Source organism: Strigops habroptila, chromosome 8 (assembly GCF_004027225.2).
Source record: "Strigops habroptila isolate Jane chromosome 8, bStrHab1.2.pri, whole genome shotgun sequence".
Classification (NCBI taxonomy): Eukaryota; Metazoa; Chordata; class Aves; order Psittaciformes; family Psittacidae; genus Strigops; species Strigops habroptila.
The window spans coordinates 18441545-18459112 of record NC_044284.2 but is presented as its reverse complement, the minus strand read 5'-3'; the positions used below and the strand labels follow the sequence as shown (position 1 = coordinate 18459112).

The window sequence follows — 17568 nt, the reverse complement described above, 5'->3', positions numbered from 1 at the left end:
ATCCAGTTAAGGATGCATTCTTTCTTGAGACTTCAGACTTGGGCATGTTTAAAAAAAATCTGTAAAGAATAATAGAAATATTTTTCATGAAAATACTTTATGTTCAGTAGAACGAACTGATGAGATTAAGCTTATGCAGTTAAGTAACCGTGTGTACCACCGTAGAAGACTTCCATTGTGCTACTTTCTATAACCACTTATAGAACTTTTAACAGCTTCATCATATATAGCTGTTCTATATTTGTGTAAGGCCTATCCACATAGCGTTCAGAGCAGTGTTAAAGTGAGAGAGGGAATAGAATAAGAGTGCTTTTGAGTGAGTGTAGTGGTTTTTTCTTTCTTAAGCAGTCTTTAAATAAACTTTCTTGTTTCAAATTCATACACATTGCAACAAATGGAAATATGTTGAGGTTGGACACTAAAAATAACAGAATAGAATGGTTGGGTTGAAAGGGACCTTAAAGATCATGTAGTTCCACGCCCTCTGTCATGGGCAGGGACACCTTCCTCTAGAAAACTAATTTCTTAAATGTCGAGTAATTGTCAGTGATGTAAGTTGGATATAGTTTGTAAGTTTTTGGGTTTTTTTTAATTATTTGGAGGACCGCAGTAGTATTCTTGCTGAATGCACAGTATGTACATTATGTGAAATTGCAGGTTTGGTACTCCTACAAAACATGAATTAATTACATCCATTTTGGAGAAGTGTTGGGGATTGTTTTCTTACCTTCTGTGGTTTAGTATATAATACTCTCAGGGTCTCAAATTGGCTTTCTTTGTTTAACCCTCAGTGAGCCCAGTACTGCTGTCTGAACGAATACTTTAAAAGCTCTCAAACAAGCTTGCAGCAAACCTAGTTTGGGGATGATTCAGTTGATCTGTGAAAAGTGGTGCCGAAGAATGCTAAATTTGCACATAAAACTTTTGGAGAGATGTGATGTCTGTAACAGAGATATAGCATGTATAAATTATGTTTCCTGCAAGTGTGTTTGAGCTGTGTTGCTGTGACTGTTCAGCTAGTTGAAAACAGTAGCCTTAAATGTGTTTTGATGGAAAAGTTGTACAAAGTGAAAAATGTACTTCTTACAGAGGTAAATGAGGAGAATTTAGAAAGCATTTTGGGAATTCATTTTCAAAAAACCATGGAAGTAATGTTAAGCTGTGTTGTGTGAACTTTTTTGCAAGAACATATCCTTCTCTCAGTGCCATGTGTCAGTTGTCACCATAAAACAGTTTGGACAGATCTGACTGAAAACCAGCATGACCTGGTGTAGGTTACTGGGTTTGATCTTTATAGTCAGAGTTTTGTTGAGTGCTTTTAATCATTTTCATTTCCTGCAGAGCTATCTTCTCTAGAGCAATGCTACAAAATTGCCAGTTCTCAGAACTGTTCCAGTGGATCAGTATTACATGGCTACATTAGGAATTCTGGAAAGTATTTAGAGAGATCCTACATATGTACTTGCAATAGAATGAGTCTTTCAAATACGTGTGTATATATATCTCTCTATATAAAAGCTTCATTGATTCATTTTGTTTGAAATACCTGTACCAGAGAAAATTTTCATTTCATCTGGTCTTGTGCAAAAAGGCAGACAGCCTTTTGTTTCTTTCAAACCCATTTATCAATTGATGTTGCTTCTTCCTTAAAGTAAGTTCTATAAACTTAGAAGTAAATGGCTTCAACTGTTCCATCAGAAAGTATTAAGACTCTTATTTTCATTGCCACTGCTCTATTCTCTTCACATCTAACAGCCACTTGTTTCAGGCTTTGTGTAGGCAGAAGGCATATTTTTTTTCCCTCAGGGAATGCTGGCTGCCTGTGTGTTTTGTTCTGAATTTTGGGGAACTGATGCAAGTTGAGATGAGGTTTGTTAAATTTACGCTTCAACCTAAAATGTGTAGATCTACCAGTTCAAGAAGTTGATCTAAATTTGGTGTCTTCTGTGGGCATCTTGCAGATAGACCATAGAAAATGTGCTGAACCGTGGTTAAGTTTTTAAGTGTTCAGATTATGTAAGCAGTACTTGTTTCTGCTTTGGCCTATAACCAATACAGCATGCATGCTATACTAGTGAGTAAATAGAGAGTGATGGAGGATGGGAAGAGGTTAGAATTGGAGATGGTTTATTGCAGTCTTTTTCAGCTCTGATTAAAATAATGTAAATCCACTGAGTGCAGCAAGACCTTTTGGTTAACTTAATGTTTTACAGGGTTGACTTTGTGAATCCTGATTGCTTTATATTCTCAAACATATTTATAAGACGATCTTAGCTATTAACCCATATAGTTTATACCGTAATAATAAGTTAATGTTCACAACTAAAATGTTAGTAGGTTTAAAGCCTGAAGTTAAACCAAAAAACTTAAAACACTGTTTATCTTACTTAAAGGGAAAAGGTGGCTTGGTTGGTCTCTCCACCCCCTCATTCTTGTATTGTACGGTAGTGCATTGTTAAACAGGAGTTAGTGTTTTTCCCTGGTAGTGGTGGGTAAAAGGGTTTTATGAGAGTTGCTGTAAAACTGATCAGGAGTTTTTGGTATTCTACATGAAGAGTTATAATAATAGTAAAGAACATAAAAATTTAACTGGGTTTCCCTTAACCTGAACAAAAATTACATTGTTTCAAAATGTTTCTTTTTCTTTTTTAATCTGTTCTGGGCAGGTGTACACAGTGTAAGTGGCAACATTTCTCAGAATTTCAAAGATGTGTTATGAAGTCTTTGGCTTTGATCTATAGGACAATCAGTAGTGCAGGCACTTTTAAATTTTCATCATCTCGACTGATCTGCAGTGTCTGATAATCTCTCTGTATGTGATGAAAACATTTTGTGATAGACTGGGACAGATTTTCTTAAGATAGTTTGAGTCCATTCATAAGATGCACGGCGATTCTGTTACAGTCCAAAATAAGTTCTTGACCTTGTGCATATGATCATTGGATGTTACCTTTGGTTTTTAGTAGCTATACATGTGGAAAAGCAACTCTTGAGAAGTGAGCTCATGTTTCTCGTTCTGAGTCAGTTATTGCAGCAACAAGGAGTAGGAAAGTGCTGTAGCAGAAAACCATAGCATGGCCAAGCATACTTCTTATCTTATCATTTTTCTGAAGTTCAGTTAAAGCCAGTAGAATTTTTAAATCCCTAATGGTTCTTTCATGAGGGTGCAAGTACTGCCATATCAGCAGAAGTACCTACTATTGGATGACTTGAAAGAACTTCCTCATTGACATTTTTAACATACGCATTTTGGGAAGGAAAAAAGTGCGCTTAATACCCAAGTACAGCAAGGAGGACAAAACTGTAATAAACACATTTGGATGGTGCTTGCTGTGGAGTTGCTGTGATTCTTTCAGTAGTTGTGCACAAAATTAGTGTTTGAGGGCTGAAACTGTCCTGCTTGAAGTTTAAATAAAATATAATAGTATGGAAAAATGTATGCAATAACTTGCTTTATTTGTTTATGGTTATGGATGAGGTGCATTTGTGGAAATGCCAATTTTTGGCTTAGTACTAATGAGAATGAACATTAAAGACAGTAAGAATTTAAATCATACATGTGAGTGATATAAAGTTGGGCTAGCTTATATAATAAAATTCACAACATTCATTTCTTACACTACGCGTAGTCTGAGTACAGGCTGTGTGTGTGTCTCTTAACATTTTGCATGGAAGAATCTTTATTGAAATAAATTCTTTTTACTTCCACACTGCTTTTGTTTTTAAAGTGTTGGTAGCATCCGAGCAGACCTATTTTTTGATAATGATATTTTGGGGGTTTTAATTTTTATTTTTTTTTCCATTGTACTCATTCCAGTGTAAGTCACGCTCTTTCAGGCACTGCTGATTTGTGAGTCCAGTCATGGTGTATGCACTGTATGTTGCAAAAATCTCACCAGAGAAAGGTTATTGTCAGCATGCAGTGGTATTGATTATCTGTAAACGTGTAAGTGAATTATTAAGTGTATCTTCCTTCCCCTCCCTGAAGTAAGCAAAAAAAGAAGTCCTCTGGCCTCTCTCTATAATGAAATTTTATCTTATTTGCTGTACAAGTCCTTGTATTGTTATGCTGATAGCATTATGGAGGAGGAGTTGTCATGAAGCCCCCAAAGTCTCTAAAAGCCCTTCTGCCCCTCCCTTGCCCTTTCTTCCTTTATCCTCCCCCAAATCGTTCATTGTGCTCCTTGTTTTGAAATGGCTTCAGGAAATGTGTCTACAGTCTGCATAAATTGGTGTATATTTCACATATTTCCTCTTCAAATAGTGTTGATTTGTGAACAATTGTAAAATATTGAACTACTTGTAGGTTAACAAGAAAAAAAAACAAACCACACAAAAAAAACCCCAAAAACCCCATCCAACTCCCCCCCCAAAAAAAACCCCAAAAGCCAACCAAAAAAACCCAAACCAAAAAAAACCCCAGCAACCAAAACAAACAAAAGCCCCAAAACTAAACAAGAACAAACAATCCAGAAATGATTCTTGTGGGATTTGCACTGAAGTTCAGTGGGCAAGGAATGGGCTGTTTGCGGTTCAGGGAAGCTTTCTGAATCCAGGTCATCCAGGCTGGGAAGTTAATGAACTAATGGATTTTTGTTTTTTTGTTTTTTTTTTTTTTTTTTGCTAGGAGAGATGATACCCCTGAGGGGAGACTCTGTACCTTCCACAGAAAGTACAGATGTGTAGAACAGCATTGCTCTTTTCCCTGGCAGTTCTTAACTGGGATTGAGGCATGCAGCATCCCCGTTATTCTTTAAAGTCATTGTAACGTTAATGTCATAGAAATCATCAATAGAAAAGATTTGCCAAAAAACCCCACCATGAGTTTGCCTCTTATTAGATTAATGCTATGGGTTTCTGCTTTGTAGTGTTGGAATGATGTGATCACACACCGACTCAGAGTTTTAAAGTTAGGTTTGGTTTGGTATTTTATCAAAAATAGAGGAAATATTTCTGTTGGTTTAGAGTTAGAAGTAATACGAGTAGCAGGCTGGGGTGCGATAGTGCTGCTTCTGTGTTCAGTGACCTGTTGTCTGTTATGGCAGTTTCAAGACAACCTACTGCATGTTACCTGGAATACTGCAGTCCCATGCTTGGGTTTTAAAAGGAAATCCAATTGAAATTTCAGAGTTCCAGCTATTTTTAATCTTTGCTAGTAAGTCTTGTCAGGTTGTAAGTAAACAAGCGTCTTTCCTTTCTTGTCTTTTGTAATTTGGAAGTAATTCTAGTAGAAGAAGAATGAGCCACCTTCCTTATGATGCAGGGTAAGGGTCTGCACATAGCCAGTTATCCCAAGTAAGCTGCTTTGAGGACATTTGCAGTTGAACATACTTTGTGGTAGCTCGCTCGCAGTCACATAGTTCTCAGATTTTGAAAAGTGTGTCCTTGGCTGCTCTAAGATTTTATGGCAGTGGAATGCAAATGACTTGAATGAAATCTTTAAGATCTGTCCCTTGTTTGTAAATGGGGAAAGGCATGCTTGGTAGTTTGTAAAATTTTGTGCCACTGTTTCCACTGTCTGTCATTTCACCTTTGACAAGAACCTGTTTGACAGCTATGGGCGCACAGCTGAGCTCTTGGAGCGCAGAACTACCTGTCTCTCCCTGCGCCTTCTAGACCTCCAGGATCTTGCTCACATATGAGGGCAATGATTCACTCCCAGAAATTCAGCTCTTCTTCATTCCATTTCTGCTGTTCTAATTAGGTTCAAGTATTTTCTTTTAACACTGACTTTGTTTAGGATAGAAAACTTAAAGCTATTGTCTTTCTTTCAGGAACATATTTCCTGCTGTTACACAAGCCTTTCAGATTCCGCCCCCCCCCCCCCCCCAATACCTTTAATTTGATTAGAGTTGTCTTAGGATTGCTGCTGCTTAAGTGAGTCAGGATGACTCTGAACTTCTCATTAGTCTTCAAAATACCAATATTAATTTTCATTCTTTTGGGCAGGAGAGAAGAAGTAGGCATATCTTTGGTGTCAGATCTTTGTATTTTTTTTTCCTGTTTCATTCAGATTGGATTTTTTTTGAGTTAATCAATTCTTAAAAGTCAGTCCTGACCTGTCTTTTTTTTTTTTTTTTCCCTGTGCATGTTATTTGCACCTTAAATAATCAATATAACTACTGAAATAAGACAAAAACTTATTTTGTATCTGAAAATGCTTCTCTTACCTTGCAGTTAAATGTGAAAGATCAGACTTTCTGAAGTGTAAGCTTAGATGTAAACTTCAGCTCTAACAGTTTGCAAATTAGTAAGAGATTTCAGGAGTATAGACAGTTGTTCTTTACTATTGTTAGGTTGAAGTGTTCTTAGGAAATAAGTAGTTTCATTGTAGGTGTGTTGTAATCCTTCATTTTCAGGCACTACAGTAATGAACACTGTAGAAATGTTACTGAGTGTGTTAAAAAGAACCTTGGTTAATAGTACAGGCAGTGTCGCTTTTTGGCTGTATAAGCACTTCCATTCTATAGCAGTGTCAACTATCTTTTGAACTAGAACTTCCTATATTTAGCCTCTTACCAGTTCAGTTCTTCTAGAAGCTTGAACAAAACCAGTTGTTATCTTTTTAAATACAACTCTTTTAAAACAAGTTTCATAATGTGATGGCAGGTGGGCAGAAGCTTGTACCATGGCGGGGGGAGGTTTACTCATTTGCAAATGATGCTTTTTCAAAGGCATTTATATTTGTCTGCAGATGCTGGGAGGGGGGAGGTAACTGAAAAACTGGCATTTCTGTATTTTTAATTAAATACAGTTCTGCTATCCTTTTTAGGCAAAGCATGCAATTCTAGAATAAAGTCCCTGGTGTAATTAGTAGCATCTTTGAAAATTTATGTTGAAAAGAAGTTAACGTTGTTTTTCCACAGTATCCAACCCTGCTGGATGACAACATCTTTCAGGCCTTGCTGACTAAAGCATATAGGATAATAGAATGGAATCATAGATATGAAATACACATGTGTATTTAAGTCTTGTGGAAAATAGTAAGACAGATGAGTGTGTAAAAGACAGAGTTAAGCTTTGTCTAAGTGACTGTAAATACAGTACTTACTGACTTTGATTGTCCTATGGTGTTACTTAACTTTCTGGTGCAGTTTTTATACAGAACCTTAAAGACTGGTCTGTGTGAATCCATATATACCAATAAGTGAATGAAGAATGAGGCTGGTGAGCTATCATTCATTTTTCATAGACCCACTTAGACAAGTAATATTCTGCTTTTATCTGTATTAATGAGAGTTATGTTTGTATTAATGAGAGTGACTGTTGGAAGGTGTGTTTTGTAAGGTGAGCATTATGAATTGCAAATTGAACCCATAAGTCGATTTTTAGACTAATGTTGTTTGTGGACTACCCTTAATGGACCTGCAGGAGAGGAAAAAGATGGGTAAGTTTGTCCATGAACTTACATGTGTTGTGCAAGAGTCTGCATCTGTAATGGAAAAATTGAAAGAATTGCTAAATCAGAGAGTCTCAAGTGTCTTAGAGTAGTGAATAATCATGGACCTTGTTTTGGATTAAATAGGTGCTGTTACATAGTACACTTGTGCAGTTTACTGCTGACTAAATATGTTGTGTTCTACAATTGAGATATGCTCTGAAACTGTTTTCTGAAAGACTGTTGACCTTAGTCTTTGTATATACCATGCATTCTTATAGTTGATCATTAGTAGTTACAGACACATAACACAAAACATGAGTTAGCGGTGGGAAGGTGTGTGAAGGTCTGTAAATGGGGAGATGGCTGTGCTCACAGAATCAGCACTGTGTAATTTTGTGTTTCACTTTATGCTTAGTTTTTTGCCTCTCCAGGTTGTCTCCATTGTTTCTGTATTGTTTAAAGAGATGAAACAAAAAGGTTTAGATTGTCTTTTGCTTTGTGTTTATTCAGTAACTACTCAAATTTATGAAGTTCATAGTCACAGTTCAGATGAAATAGGTGGTTGGGAAGAGTTGTTTTTCTCATTTTTTCCCCCTTTCCTCCAGAATATTATGTTTCACAAGTTTGCAAGACTGAAGTTGAGGAGGAGCATTTGGGGAAAAAAATGAAGAAATTTTATTAAATAAAAGTTGAAATTTAGAATAAGTGAGGTATGTTGGCAGTTCAGGATTAGTCTCCTTCTTAATCAGTTCCTAAAATGTGAAAGAGAAATTAGTCTGATATTTCTTTATATTTGTTCAGTCTCCTAAACATGTCAAAACTGTTGCTGCAGTATGACATTTTCTATTAAAGGCTTCTTTTAAACTTTTCATATAGGCTGTTAAATTGCTGTTGTGTGGTGAAGCTCCTGTCAGGTCTACCTATAATGCTGCCAAATGTTACCTTTTGAGAGGAGGAACAAATCTTTTTTCCTGGGCTTTAGGTTTGTTAGAAAAGGAAGTTCTTGGAGGATGTTACAGTTTGCTGTAAGGCTTATCAAAACCAATCAACCAAACCCCTTCCTCTTCAAGCTCCCACCCCAAAGCAGCACTTGTTTTGTGATGGGACCAGTAGTACTCCTAGACAATGCCTTGGAGGTAGACCAAATCTGTCAGTCACTACACAGGAGGTACAACTCCATCTTTTAAGGAACAATCACTTTTTAATCTACTTACCTCTTTTGCTCCATTCAAGCAGAATAGCTTTTCATTGCCTCAGAACCCATTTAAGCAAAGTGGGTAAGGAAGGGGTTTTGCCTAAAATCCTGGAGCTCTTGGGTGTTTCAGTTGACAAAGAGGATTCCCTTTTTTGACTTAGTTGTGTGTTTTACTTGCTTCTGCTGGGTAAAGCCTGACAGAGCTGGGAAGGAGAGGTGGATATCACGATTCCTGCATTTCTGCTACTGACTGTTGTAATGGAGCCCTGCCTCTTCTACAGAGGTTCAAGCCTTTTTTGGGGTCAGACTAAAGTTGTTTTTTCTCTTGACCTTTATGGGATTACTGTCAACACTGGTTATTCAGCTCATCTTCGGAGCCCAGAATGGAACATGGTGCAGGCCATGAATATTTCTTACGGGAGGAATCTGGAGAAGTTTAGTGTAGAGATTGCCCACCCAAACAAGGATAAGGCTTGTATGTTAAGGGATGAGTGAAGAACAAAACACATATATTAAAAACATCTGTCAATACTTAATATTGTAAATGATAACTGCCAGATGCCATAAACGGACTACAGGCGTAGATTCCCACCACCTCATATACCCTCTGAGGGAGTATAATAGTGTAGGAGGCATTTCCTGACACTCCTGGGAGATGTGGGTAATATTGGGTTGTCATCTCCAGTAATTCTTATAGGTCACCTTTGAGCAAAAGCCTAGTTATTAGGATCAGTTTTGGTAGCACATTGCTGTGACTTCCCTGTGACTCTTTCAGCAGATGGCCAAAGTGGACTAGATGCAGGAGAACAGCAGTAGGTCAGGGTGCCCCTTATCTTCTTCGTGCTCCTTCTCTTAGCTTCCAGTCATGTTTTTTGGTGTATAACAGTCAACCTATTCAGATAACACTATTGAAGAATTTTATGCCAGGTGGTTTTGGTTGTTCAGAGGTTAGTTGTTTTTATTTGTGAGTGTGTGTTATGGAGTTGTTCGCTTCTTGAGTACTGATGTTTCTTAGGCAATGAGGTGTAGCCAGTATATCCTCTTCCAGATACACTCATCACTACGCAGTGATGAAAACCTCAAAATTTGGAGAAGTGTGAATATTGAGCTCTGCATTTATCATTAATAGGAGTACATTTTATCTGCTCTGTAGTTGAAGAATGTGTAGTTCCATATCTTAAAAGGCCATTTTTCAGAGATATTCTTGGAGCAAACGCTAGGCAATGGATCTCTGTCATTGCCAATTCTTGTATTTTAAATTTAACAATATTGGAAGATTTTATAAAATTTCAAGTAGTGATTAGGTTCTGAGGTAGAAAATGTGTTGCTCTTGACCTTTTCTGGATAACCTCAGCCAAGCTTCATCCGGAGGGAAGGATCCTGGCTAAGAATGCTGAGTTATTGTGTAACGGGCTATTTAATATTATCTTGACGAATGCCCTGTCTTGAAATGTAAGTGAAGACTGTTAGTTTTGTCAGCCTCCCTTGCCTTTTGGACTGTATGTAGGTCAGGACCCCTGTGGTGGCAGTTCTAGATGGCAGCAGTCAGCTCCTGCTCATTTTGTCTGCTGAGGGGTAGGAAATGGGGGAGTGAGAACAGGCTGCAATTACTAGGTGCAAATGTTTACTCCCAGAGCTGCTAACTAACTTTATTGGTATCCACTCACTTCCTTCAAGGTAGAGAGTGTAAACACTTGAATTCTGTAATTTCAGTGGGTTCTCACTCCAGGGGTCTTGGGTATTAGATCTAAAGGATGACATGAAAAGGAATGAGGCAGATTATGCTTATGTTTTCTGAAAACTTTGACAAATATTGCACTGCAGTAATCATTTCCAAATTGATCTGTTTCACCTGGTAGTGTGTAGAATTGTGATAAGTGCTCTGCAGCTGGCCTGTAGAAAAATTGAGTAGTGGTGTTTGTGACTTGTTCTGCAAGTGTGTTTGCAGTCTGTTTAAAACTTCCGAGAATTAACAATGGCCTATTTGGTCTGAGATCGTTGTGAGAACTTTACAGAACTTGTCTAGAAACTTCTTCTGCAAGGATGAGAAGCTGTATCTTGTCACTAGTACTGTGAGTACTAGTTTAGGTGCTTCCTATTTTTGCTGGTTGGTAAACTCCTGCTGGATACTCCTGCTGAGATTCTGTAGGCCAGGTATTGCCTCTTCCTCATTTCTTTCTTAACCTCCTCTTGTTTAAGAAGACTAAGTAGCTACTTCTGGTAAGAGTAAGCTGGTGTAAGCCATCAAGAATTCTACAGGTTCCTAACTGTTTTCTACTGTAACTGCCTTTGCTTACAATTCATCTTTTAAGGAACTCTTATAAGAGGAGCAAGTTCTGTAATGTTAAGGGCAAAATGACCAACTGACAACAACATGAAATAAAGTTGCGTTCAAAGGAAACAGTGTTGTAAAAGCTAACTTGTAATTTCCATTCTATACACTCCAAAGCATTTTTTTTCTATGCAAAGTAATCTGGATCTCTAGCAGTAGATCTGTTTGTTCTGCATGAATCTGGGAGTTTTAGTGTTGTTCTTTGACAGTAGTTAGTATAAGTTTAGGGAACAAATGCCCAGTTCTTCTGGTGACAAGCATTTTGTTGTTTACCTTTGTTATCCTTCAGTGCATTTCTTTCGGAAGTCTGGTGCTGGCACTTTTAAAAGATTGCATGTAACTTGCAAGCCCTGATTTTCTGGCTTCCTCAGTGTACAGCTGTAATATGTATCACCAAATCATAGATTAGTCGAGGTTAGAAGGCACCTCTGGAGGTCATCTTGTCACACTCCCCTGCTCAAGCAGGTTCACCTAGAGCCAGTTGCTCAGGACTGTACCCAGATGGCTTTAGAGTTTCTCTAAAGATGGAGACTCCACAACCTCTCTGGGCAACCTGTGCCAGTGCTTGGTCACTCACAGTAAAAAGTTTTCCTGATGTTCAGAGAGAATCTCCTGTGTTTCAGTTTGTGTTCATTGCCTCTGGTCCTGTCACTGGACACCACTGGAGAGAGCCTGGCTCCCTCTTCTGTACACCCTCCCTTTAGGTATTTATATACATTGATTTGATTCCTGCAAAGCTTCTCTAAGCTAAGCAAACCTGACTCTCTCAGCCTTTCCTCATATGAGAGGTTCTCCTGGTGAGTTATCTTAGTGGCCTTTCACTGGACTCCCTCCAGTACGTCCACGTCTGTCTTGTACAGAGGAGCCCAGAGCTGGTCACAGTAGTCCACGTGTGTCTCACCAGTGATGAGTAGAGCCCTGAACCTGCTGGCAACACTCTTTCAGGTGCAGCCCAGGATACCATTAACCTTCTTTGCCTCAAGGGCCCATTGGTTCATTGTCAACTTGATGTCCAAGAGCACCAGGTTCTTTTCTGCCACACTGCTTTCCAGGCAGTTGGTCCCAGCATGTGTTAATGCATCATGGGGTTGTTCCTCCCTGGGGACAGGATGTTGCACTTCCCTTTGAACTACATGACTAGGAGGGAGATAATATTTTGTATGAAGTTTATGTTAGTACCAAAGCTACTCGAGTAGGGCTGTTTGCCCGTTTTGATTTAAGGAATGACAGTTATTCAGAAGAGCTGGTGGCTGTACTGTTAGCTTCTAGGAGGGAGACACAGAGAAGTATATTCGTGACTCTTGCTAGCTTTACCTGCTGGTGTCATGCTCTTCAGGTGATAATGGCAATAGACTGCTGACAGTGATTGTTTATTCAGTCTTGGAGACTTTAATAGGATAGACAAACATGTTAAAGGGCTTGCGTGTGTCTGATCCTGCAGTATGACAGTACTGTGGCATAAAGGATCTTTTGAGTCTTTTGCTGATGACTTTTTTTGGGTTTTTTTGGTGGAACAGTTGCACTTTCATGTACACTGACATTTTAGTCTAATTTCCTCAAGATGTATTTCTGCTACACTTTGAGCTCAGATGTTTGTGTTCAAGTTGCGTCTTTGAATCATTAGCATTTGGGCAGCGGTTTGTGGAAGTTTTCCAACTAGCGGCTTCTTATAAACATCTCTTTCTCTTGCCAATAACAGACTTGATCTCTCTCCCATTCCCCAAGAAAGGTAATGTTCAGATAAACTGGAGTACATTTATACATTCCCTCTCTTTGGACAGTGGCTTTTTACTATCTTGGTGAATCCAGGAGTAACCACTACTGAAATTACTGGGCCTTTGCTTCTGAAAGATTTTCACAACCTGGGAGTTTGTTGGTTTTGTGTTTATTTCTTCCCAAAGCACCAGGAGAAGCAATAATCTAGCTTTCGCTTAAGTCTGCAGGACTAAAAGGCACAAGCAAGGCATTACAAGTACAACAACTGTGGAGTTCATTTTTAAAATATAACCATTAGAAGAAATCTGGGAATGAGCATGGAAAAACATCTGGATTCTGATCCTGTGTTCATATTTGTGGATCACTTAGAGGCTTTGTTGTTGATAGAATCTAGAGAGTTGCATAAATCTTCACTCCTGGGTCAGACTGGGAGATTAGAATCGCAGTTCTCTAATAGTGTTTTTAGAGATGCTTTTGTACAGAAATCTGAAAGATGCCAAATTGTTCTAATAGCGTCATAAATTTACTTATTGGTTAGTTGTTGTTGGGGGTTTGGTGTTTGGTTTTTGGTTCTCTTTTCTTTCTTTCCTTTTTTTTTTTTTTTTTTTTTTTTATATATGCATTAAAGCCTGACTTAAGGAGGGGGTGTGAAAAGACATGAACCTGTGAGTTAAATAGTCCAAGAGTAGATTTAGTCACTGCGATTCTTACATAGCTTTGAGGGTAAATGATACAGGAAGGACTCTTCTGTTCAAAAGCTAAACAACTCTTTAGCAGTGGAGAGGAAATAATAAACTTTTGCTAAAGCTTTACTGCAGTGACTTACTGTCCAATAGAGTGGAGTTATTTAAAGCTTTGTTAGAAAACACTCCTGCAAACAAGCCAGCTATGCTAGGTCTTTTTTGGAAGACAGTGCTCTTCTAACTTGGTATCTTAGAATTTAGCAAACCTGTTCCCACGAAACTTCACAGATATTAATCTAAAGTCAGTAGCAGAATAGGAAGCTGCATTGAGAAGCAGAGTCCTTCATGCTTAATCTTGAAAGGTAGTAAGATAAGTTTATACTACTGTTTCAGACATTTCTGTATATGTATCCCATGGACGTGTGTACCCTTCAAAATTACCTTTTACGGATCTTTCTTGCACTTCCAAAGCAGCTCGTGGCGTTTGTCAGTTGTTAAGGGGCAGAAAGCTCTGGGTTCGTATTTGTATTCAGTGAGTTTGGAGCAAATAATGTTACAATCATTCCTTGATTTGTTTTGTTTTACTTTATTTTATTTTATTTTTTTAATTTTTTTAATTTTTTTAATTTTTTAATTTTTAATTTTTTATTTTTTTTTATTTTATTTATTTTATTTTTAATAGCATTTGGATTAAAAGTAGGAGGATTAAACAGTTCACTTCTTTAGGTTTTTCTCAAACAGATCCCAGTTATTAGATGTACTGCTTATCTGTAACATACAGAACTGTTTACTGGCTGACCAACCCAGTAATCATAAAAGCAATGCTGCAAATACCTCTTCAGACTAGCGTCTGGTGATTTGCTTGTTTTATACTGGTCATACTTCTTTTTAAATATAGTGAGCAATTAAATTGCAGTTGTGATAAAAAGGTTGTCATGTTGGCTGGGAGGTTTTTGATTCGCAAGGGGAGAAAATGGCATTGAGAAGTGTTGGTTTAAGTCCATGCTTTGTTTAAAAACAAATCTTTTTTTCTGAAAGGAAAACTGGAAAGCTTTTTACTCAGATTGCTGTCTGCAATTCTAAATGGTTGTCTTCATTATCAGTGCTTGTAAAATTGCTTGTTCAGGAAGGCTTTAGAAAATAATTTCCCTGAAGAGGCGCCAATGTTGCAAATGTAAATTAAAAAGAAAATAACTGACCTTTCAATATTATACATAGCAGGATAAGCAAAAAGTGGGGGGGATGACATTCCACAATTTTTCTGTTACTTTGACGTTTTGGTTTTGGGAGATAGGGAGCTAAGATTTTTTCAATGGGTTTGTGATTTGTTTGGTTTAGGTGTACAGTGATATATCTCTTAAGTTACATGCTTGATTCAGTTTGGTTACATACAGGCTAGTGGTTCTGATATCAGGAGAGTGGGAAAAGTAGCAATAGGATTATTTACATCATTAAAATCTTTGTATTTAACCACAACTCAAAAAATGGAGGAGGATGAGTCTTGTTTTGATTTTGTTCAGCAGCCTATTCCTTCCCAAGGCAGTGAATGGCCTATCCTTATTATGAGCTGTACTTTTGTTTCTAATGCCTAGAAAAATTGATGTTTTGAAATTGCACATAAAAATGTACTTTTGGGAAAAAAGTTCTGCCAATCGTTATGTTTTACTGCAAATGCTGTCAAATCTACTCTTCTGTGTCCTTTGTCTATTCACTTAGTGGTTTTTGGGTGGAAGGCAGGGGAGAAGAGAGGTATACCAGGGCTGGTCATGATTTTCTACTATAACGTCATACCTTTACTCTTTTGCTACTTGGAGCTTTTATTTTCAAGGCTGCTTTGACAATATTGGTGGACTCAAGGATATTTTCTTTCTCCATAGTAATTTTGGGAATAGTGGCTTTTTCCTCTTGAACCTTTTTCATTAGATGTAAAATGCTAGATCAGTTCTCTTTTGTATAAAGTAAACCAAACTTAACTTTAAACATTGCATTTTAGATTTGGTGCAATTAAAATGTGTTTGGGTTTTTTGTTTTTTTTTTTTTTTTTTCAGTTCACTCAATCGCAAACTTTAAGCAATACTGACATCTGATATCTTGTTCCTACCCTTGCTTACTATCCCAGATGCTGCTTTATCTATAAAGCATCATATTTTGAAGCACCTTGGCATTGATAAAGCACAATTGTAAACGGATTCATGCTAAGTTGCAGATAGTAAAGTTCAAAAGATGTTTTGCTGTTATATTGAGACTATTTCTTGTAAGAGTTTCTCTCATCCTCTGATTTCTTCTTTATTGCTATAGTTTTATGTGAAATATTTACTGAAGTATATAGTGCCTGAATAACAGATCAAGCGGACGCATATTCAGCTTACTGCTTGATGCATATCCTGTGGCAAGTTACTTAACCACATTTGTGCAATGGAAATATGTTCAATACAGTTGTTAATTTTGGACATTTGTGAGGTATTTCAACACCTCTAAGTATTTAAATTACAGGGCACAATATTGTAGGCACATAATTCTTTGGCCATTAGTACATTGCTGTAAATAAAGAATACCTAGTTAGCTCAAGCAGATGACTAAGTAAGTTTGCTAACTCTGTGTCAGAGATTATTATCTTCTATTGTACAGGTTGATTTGGGGTCTGGTTAAGCAGAGCAGTGTTGCAGTACAATTTACAAGCTGCCAAGTAGCATGTTAGTATGGGAGGAAAGTATGAGGACTATTGTTGTCAACGCTGCAGAGAAAGTGTAGGGAAGAGACTCATGTCCATGATTACCTGCCTTCTCACCTACACAGACTCTGGAGTTGGGTTTTGTGGATTTACAGCTCTGAAGAAGAAAAGCATTAAACTTTTGCAAATTATGATTTTGATAACTATTTCTTGAAATCCCTACAAGTTTCATAAATGGTTTTTCTTCTGATAAATTTTGAGAAATCATGTGATAATGGAATCAACAAAATGTGGCAGGAACACTGCTCCTGGAGTTACAGCTTCCAGAGAGAACTTTCTGTAGTGATCTTTCTTGAGTCTAAACAGTAATTTATTGTTTTATTTTTACAGATGACTATGGATGAGAAATATGTGAACAGTATTTGGGATCTTCTAAAAAATGCAATCCAAGAAATCCAGCGTAAGAACAATAGTGGTCTCAGTTTTGAGGAGCTGTACAGGAATGCGTATACAATGGTGTTACATAAACATGGCGAAAAGCTCTACACTGGACTAAGAGAAGTGGTCACTGAGCATCTAATAAACAAGGTATGTCATTTTATGAATTAAAATTGAAGTGTCTTATACAAAAGAATTCTAAATAGGTACTTAAATGACAAAAACCTAACTTAATTCTACGATTCTGTGATTTATTATATTATTATGTTGTCTTGTGTTGAAATGGTATTCCTATCCTCAAAAATGGTGGCTTAGAGCTAACATCAAGCTTAAATGACTTCATATTCCAGATACATTTTGCTGTAAGTTATTGAGGGAGGTCAGACCATAGCAAGTATTTGAAAGTGTATAGTAGGAAACAACTTAAGCTGAAGCATAACTGTTGAGAACTGGGAATTTTTAAGAAAAGGTTTGTGGCCTTTTGGTGGAATTTTGTGACTTCCTCAGAATGAATTTTGTTTTGTTTTCCAGTCAGTCGTTTTTGTTGGTTTTTGTTGTTTTTTTTAATCTGTAGAACAAAATAAATACCAGTGTAGGAACATGTTTGTTATGGGTTAATAAACTAATTCATAAGTTAATGAGAGTTGTGCTAGGATTATACTGTTTAAAGAGGCGGTAGGCAATGTTCAAAAACATTAGCTCAGCAACAACAAAAAGTCCTGAGTCGTCTGCATTCTATCATTTTAGCCTTTTCAAAACCATGTAATTCAGTCAAAATGATATGCAGAAACTTCTTGTTTCTGAAGATATATCATCTGAGAAAAGAGCTCTTCGCATCTTGTCTTGAATCAGTCTTTGTAAGGAATGTTTAGGGTTGACTAATAATATGTCACTGAAAAAAGTTAAAACTCACTTTTTAGGAGTCCAGATAATATTTCATGGTAATAGGATCCTAAGTGTAGGGAAGATGCCTTGCTCTTTGCGGTAACATCCATAGCTGCCTGTCTTTGAAAAGACATGAATGTTCTCTCTTTTATCGCATATACTGGCTATGAGTCCAGATGGAGTATCTGTTGTGTTATTACAGTATTTAAAAAGGAAAGTCATGTGTGTTGAATGATCACTTCTGGCTGATATACAGAATGTGGATGG

The 17568-nt window shown here is 37.3% G+C and overlaps 1 protein-coding gene and 1 long non-coding RNA gene across 2 annotated transcripts in view; both read left to right on the top strand.

The window, feature by feature from the left end:
• CUL3 (cullin 3) overlaps positions 1–17568 on the top strand; it is a 58630-nt gene that overhangs the window by 3491 nt on the left and 37571 nt on the right. Inside the window, exon 2 of the mRNA XM_030493567.1 lies at positions 16369–16566. Coding sequence (XP_030349427.1) covers positions 16369–16566 — 198 coding nt within the window. The remainder of the gene's footprint in view (positions 1–16368; positions 16567–17568) is intronic.
• LOC115611146 lies at positions 6054–16125 on the top strand. The gene is made up of 3 exons (XR_003992483.1): positions 6054–6968; positions 13267–13271; positions 16113–16125. It is a non-coding gene; the product is annotated as an uncharacterized LOC115611146 (long non-coding RNA).